General features: G+C 48.8%; 1 protein-coding gene across 1 annotated transcript in view; it reads right to left on the bottom strand.

Moving 5' to 3' along the window:
• Positions 1–1,432: 1,432 nt before the first annotated feature.
• LOC111629086 overlaps positions 1,433–6,000 on the bottom strand; it is a 41,577-nt gene continuing 37,009 nt past the window's right edge. The window contains exons 7-8 of the mRNA XM_023372947.1: positions 4,380–4,465; positions 1,433–3,517 (exon numbers count right to left, since the gene is read on the bottom strand). Coding sequence (XP_023228715.1) covers positions 2,935–3,517; positions 4,380–4,465 — 669 coding nt within the window. The 3' untranslated portion in view covers positions 1,433–2,934. The remainder of the gene's footprint in view (positions 3,518–4,379; positions 4,466–6,000) is intronic.

The following is a 6,000-nucleotide window of genomic DNA, read 5'->3' as shown; positions in this document are numbered from 1 at the left end:
GTTCAGCGTGGCGAGTAGATGGGTTTAAACTTCATTTTTTTGTGTTTGGAGTTAAAATTGTGAAGCGTTTTATTAAAATAACGATTATTTAAGCATTTACGAATAATACTGGGAAGAAACGGACGATTTTAATCCAGAAATTATTTAATTTTTTAGCGAGCGATGCGAAGCGTCTATAGAATTTACATATATTTGCTTTGGTAATAGCTTATCTTAAAGTAGGTTTGTTCTTCCGCGGCATCTTCTACCATCGACGGCGTAATTGGCTTGTAAATTTTCTAAAAATTTTCCGAATTTACGTAAGCCATTACTTCCCCCGACAAAAGTACGAGGTAGTCCTATCGTACGGTAGGAGACACGGCGCCAATTAAAAATAATTATTTAGTGTTATTAAACATCCTATAAATACATTAAAATAGTTTAATTTGTTTATTTACCTTGGCCGGTAACGTTCGTCGTGGTTAAACGTTTCCGCCGTTTTTTCAACATGTTTCCCGTCAGTCGACGCGCGACGATTTTTTCTCGGAGTTAAAACGTAAACCGTGTACTTCCGCTCGCGACGCAACCTCTCTATTATCGGCTTCCGTCTGTAACTAGAGTCGGAGACGGCGTCCTCTTTCCACACCGAGTCCTAAAACGTAACAGACGGCTCTGCCGGCGATTTTATCCCTATTAATTCGGATTTGCCGATGATCCGGATTAACGGTTTTATTTCTATTAACAAAACGAAGAAATTTTGACTTACTTCTATTTATTTTTAACTTATTCGTTTCCGTGTAATTATTTCAATTTTACTTAATATTTTATTTAAGTTGTCTGCAAGAATTTTAGCTTCTGTACCAGAGTGAGTAATTACGGTATCGTCCGCGTACGTGTTCAAAGGGGTCATTTATGTAAATATTAACGACTATCCCGGAGAACTCGGCTTCTACTCGACTATTTTACACGCGTTTTGCGGGAAATGGAACATATTTTTAGACCCGTCTAAAAATTATCTAATTAGCCTCGAGACAGACAGTGAACCTAATTCTCGCACCCTGTGAAACGGGTAAGATGGGCTACCATCTAATAATCTTAATCTTTGGTACCGTTAGTTTTTACCCCAGCAACTCCGGGCTGGTCCGCTAGTAAATTATGTCGTACGTGTGCCGAAGCAAAAATAAGATAAGGAACGTTTGTAGAAAATGGCTGGCAGAATTACAATTTAATAAAAAGTAAAATACATCTGGATACGAGTCCAATTTTGCTTGCCGTGTCCAATCACCTGGAACAACTATTTCCATTGCAGAGACAAAAGTATACAAATTATACTTTTAATTGTGTTGGGATTGTCACCTGTGAACATTTTAAACTGTTTTACATATTTGTGCAGAGGCATAGCCTATAAAGACAGGTTGTCTCTGCAATGGAAATAGTTGTTCCTGGTGATTGGACTCGTATCCAGATGTATTTTACTTTTTATTAAATAAGGGATGTTTGTTAACTGCCTAATTGAACGAAGAAACCCGAACTACGAGGGGAACATGGCTTTATTGCAGCCGTCCCCAACCTACATTTTGAGTGTCGGAATATTATCGAACTGATAAAATAGACCGAATCCATGGCTTATATATACAACAAGTTTTACCGGCCAGCCACAAATTAATTAATGGTAAGAATGAAAATAGTTACCTCGGAAACACAATAAAAAAATATGGTAACGTTTCTATCCGAAATACCCGAAGGACTCGTAGTTTGCCCGTGTTGGAGCCGACGGTGGGAAAATCGTCACCGACATTTTAAATGATAATACACCGGAACAATCCGAGTAACGAATCTAGGCAAATGCCGAGTTCCAGAGTTTTTAAAAATTATGTTCAAAATTGGTTTGTCGTGGCTTTGTCCATCGACTTCCGGCGTAATATTTGTCGATTCTTTTCTGTTTTCCTCCGTAGACGTTCGAAGAGGCGGCGTTCTTTTATAAACAAGAAAATAAACCGGAAGAAGAAGCCGAAACCCACTCCCGTCACAAACCACCTAAGCGTGCCCGTCCACCTCCGAAAAGACGAACGTACACCAACCCGGCGGACGGAAAGAAGCCGGCGCCTACGTTACCCGAAATTTCGATACCTTTTAGTACGCCCCTTCCGTCCGCGCTCGGTGGCCAAATATTCCGACCGGAACTTCGGTCGTCCCCGCTCTCGGCTTTCCGACGCTCTTTTCCCCCAAACGGGTCGCTGGTACGATATCGTCGCCGAGCTACCGAACGGCGGTGGTCGCGTCAGTTTACTCCCGGTCGGCGGCAAACCTTTCAACACCGCCTCCGTCCGCAATAAAAGAGAAAAAGAAAGAAGAGCCATCCGCTCGGGGTTTAGGCCTCTCCCTTCTTAAAACTTGTCGCCGTCGGAAACGCTATCGTCGAGAGCGATTTACGTCGGAAGCGAAGCGTCAGAGCGCCTGGCGAAGAGAGTTAAACATTTTCACGTCGGCCAATGTAAGTGCGCTGGCAAGAGCCAGCCAATGACGAAAACGTTTTTGTCTCGACTGGCAGCGCGAAAGAAAGATCGGTATTGAAAATAATACAGATACAGAATTTAATTTCCATAAGGTAAACAAAAACAACGTTAACGTGGTAACTGCTGTATATATCGGGTTTTTTAAATCGCCGTCTATTCGTAAAAGTGACAAAGTACAAATCGCGCTTTCGCCTTCGCGTGTAAATCGACGGGACAAAGGAAGAGTCGGACTCGGATTACGTAAGCAAAGACTTTATTGAGCCAACCGTCGGAGGAGGCCGCGCCGTCTACCGAGACGCGTCGCCTCCGCGCGAGAAAAAAACGTCCGAGAAGAGCGCGGCGGCTGCCGGAGGGGGAGGTCCGACGACCGCGCTCCTCCTTTTCGGACCGGGAGCGGCGGAGGCCCCGCCTCCCCCCGCCCCCGGCCGCCGGAAGACGGTCACCGCCCGCGGCGGGCGGGAAAGCGGAAGGAGGCGGAAGAGGCCACGTAAGGTCGATCGGTGGTGCTCCAGCTGACGGCCGCCCCCTCGCTCCGGGCACCCGGCGGGCGGAAGGGACGACTTCCGGCCGAGGGAGAGGAGGAGGGAGAGAAGAGGCTCCGGGGCGGCGTCTCCGTCAGTCGCATCTCCTTCATCTGGTCCAGGGTGACGCTCCGCCCTCCGCCCCCGGGAGCGGGATCCGTTCCGGCTCCCAGGCCCCGCACCAACCGAAGCAGGTCTTCGGTCAGGGTGGCGTTGCCGGTCCGAGCGGGTGAAGAGGGGGGATCGATCTCCCACGGGCCGCCCGCTCCTTCCGCGGCCGGGGCGGAGGCGCGGCCGCCGACGGAAAGGACGGAGCCGGAAGAGGTTTCGAAGGTCAGACGGTCGGGCCGGGAAGCCCGGGGACGGGCGTGGGAGGCGGAGCATCCCGGCGGAGGTTCGGGAAGGGGTCGAGCGTCGAGTTCTTCGGAGCGTCGTTCCCGTCGAAAGGACTCGAGTTCCCTCCTGTGACGTCTCTCCAGCTCCTCCCTTTCTCTCCTTTGTCTGGAAAAAACAATCGTTTGAGAAATCGTCCGTCCTTCGGTCGCCCGAAAGCCGAACCGCTTCCGCCCGAGCCGATGGAAGGAAGATTCCTCTGGGTATTAAGGGGGAGCGGTAGCGCGCGCAGGGCAAGGGTGGGGTTTTCTTCCGAAGGTCGGGGCGATAATTTGACGGTAACGTAACCCGGTGAATAAAAGAACCGGAAAGACGGTGAAGGAAGAATTCGAGAATGCGAGCAAAAGTTTTTCGTGGGTAAACGGTCGAAAGTAACCGAGAGTAATTGGTAAATTGTAACTCGTACGCAGTTTCGATGTTTCTAGTAAGGCCGAAGAGGGCCAAAGTACTTATTTGGCGAAAAAGAAGTAGGCTACGGTAAATGCAGCAATTAGGTGTGGACGGTAAGCGGTGGTGACACGAATTTGAAGGCGGCGGAATCTCCATCGTTTTTATTACCGTTATAAATTAACGTTAGGACGGAATAATTTACGGTTACGTTGTCCGGCGCGGACGGACAACGTAACCTTCGTTTCGGATGCGGCCGCAAAACGTCCCCGACGGCCGGTAGCTTTTTCAATTAAATTTCGATTACCGGTGTAAATCGTTACCGCCGCCGCCCACTCGACGGACGTACGAATTTGCTGAAATACTATATTTTCCGAAACTCCGGCCCACCTTTCCGGCCGAAGAGGTAAACGGTTTCCTCCGCGGAGGAGAGTCGGGTAAGAAGGTGGCGGCCGCCACCCGGGAAACGGAAATTGGGCGCAAACTGGCGAGGGAAAGGAAGGGGAATGGAAAGTAAAGCGCAGATTATACGTTAAGCGGCGGGAGCGTAGTTTAGAAAGGGAAGAGGAGCGTCGGGGCTTACCTGATCAGCAGCCGTTGAAGATAGGCGTCGTAGACGGAAGCCTCCTCTCGGTGGCCAGGCCCACAGTCTTCGCCAGCCAAAGCGGTCTGAAAGAAAAGCAATCGCCGCTCTTTAACTAAAAGAAAACTCCTTTCGTCCGCGCCATTCCTTTCTACCCCAGGCAAAGCTGAAAAGGAATTGCGTCGACGGCCCGAAGAGTTTTAAATAAAATACTGCCGATATCCACCGCGGTTTCTGGCCACGGACGCGCCGTAAATTGGCCAATTTACTTCCGCCGTTAAGGGTCCGAAGTGCCACCTTCCACCCCGGACTTTGCCGGCCGGCACCCTCGTCCTTTATTCTAACTCCGTTCATTCGAATGTCTCGGTCGGACGTCGGAGTGCGTTTTTCGCGCTTTCCATAAAAAGCGGTCCGAATGTCGGACGAAGAGTGGAGACGAGCGAGTAGTTGGATTTCGCTCTTATCCCTTCGACAACTTCGGCCGTCTTTTTCATCGTCCCTAGTGACTCGGCGCCGTCGGCCGGGCCCGAACATTTTCGAAAAGGACGAAACAAAGATAGGCACGTAGAGGAGGACCTAGTTCTTTTGTAGAGCAATGTTTATGCGGCTCCCGGCCGTTCTACTCGGCGTATAATCGCCATTCTTAAAAACAATTTCGCCTCCGACTTATCGGTCTATATTCGTCGTTTCGGCCGACCAGTATTTAGCTCGGTCCGTCGAAAATGTATCGTTTACCCGGCATATCCACGGAAGGCGTTTTCTTAACGGAATTAATCCCGTACGATCGACCGTCGAGCCAAACAAAATTTAGTTTAATCTAACGACCCAAACCTGGTTTGGATAGGCGTACTCCTTCGGCACGCGCACTACGCGCAAATTTTTCCCACCTTTCTTCCAAACGCTTCCACCTACGTTACTAACAGCATTGGCTTGTTGGCAAATTAATCTTTTTCCGGAGAAGAAATACTTGCATCTCTCCTCCCTTCTACTGTCATTTTGTCCCGCACTTACCACTCGGCTTATCCGCTCCCGTATTTCCGAAGAAGTAAAATTACGCTTCCCTTTCTCTCTTCCCTTTTATCACGGAAACCGTTTCGAACGTTCCCGGACTGTATTGCGGCCAGAGGGGCGATGGATATTTTGTGGCCGATAGTAAATGGGATTAGGACCGGCTGGACCCATTGCGGATGCCATACGTGGTAATTTGTCGTATTTAACCACGCGGTAACCCACCACACCGGCCGATCCGGGCCCCAGATTTCGGCCGGTGTCGTTTATGGCCAGGAACACGCGTGCGTAAAATCTAGCGTAAAATTTTTCTGAAATTTTGGCCGAAACACGACTGAAAAAAAGAGTAGAGCGTGTCTCTAGTTTTTACGCCAAAATTCCTCCAACGAAGAAAAGTCTTCGTGACGTCGAAGTAGACACGCGGTTTTTATTCTAACAATGTTAACCTACAATTGTGACGATTTCGAAAAACCGAAAAATAAATGAAATAGAGGAATTTATCCAATCCGTTCGACCACATCGGTGTAAAGTATAAAGATACTGTGTTTAAACAACGTTTACGGATGGCCATAGGTGCTAAATTTCAAATAACAGGTAGGTCTAGTAGAATCGA

The sequence above is a fragment of the Centruroides sculpturatus genome, unplaced genomic scaffold (genome assembly GCF_000671375.1).
Source record: "Centruroides sculpturatus isolate CEXI.00-Female unplaced genomic scaffold, Cexi_2.0 scaffold411, whole genome shotgun sequence".
Taxonomy (NCBI): Eukaryota; Metazoa; Arthropoda; class Arachnida; order Scorpiones; family Buthidae; genus Centruroides; species Centruroides sculpturatus.
Note: the sequence above shows the minus strand (reverse complement) of the source record. Positions and strands in the feature narration are given on the sequence as shown.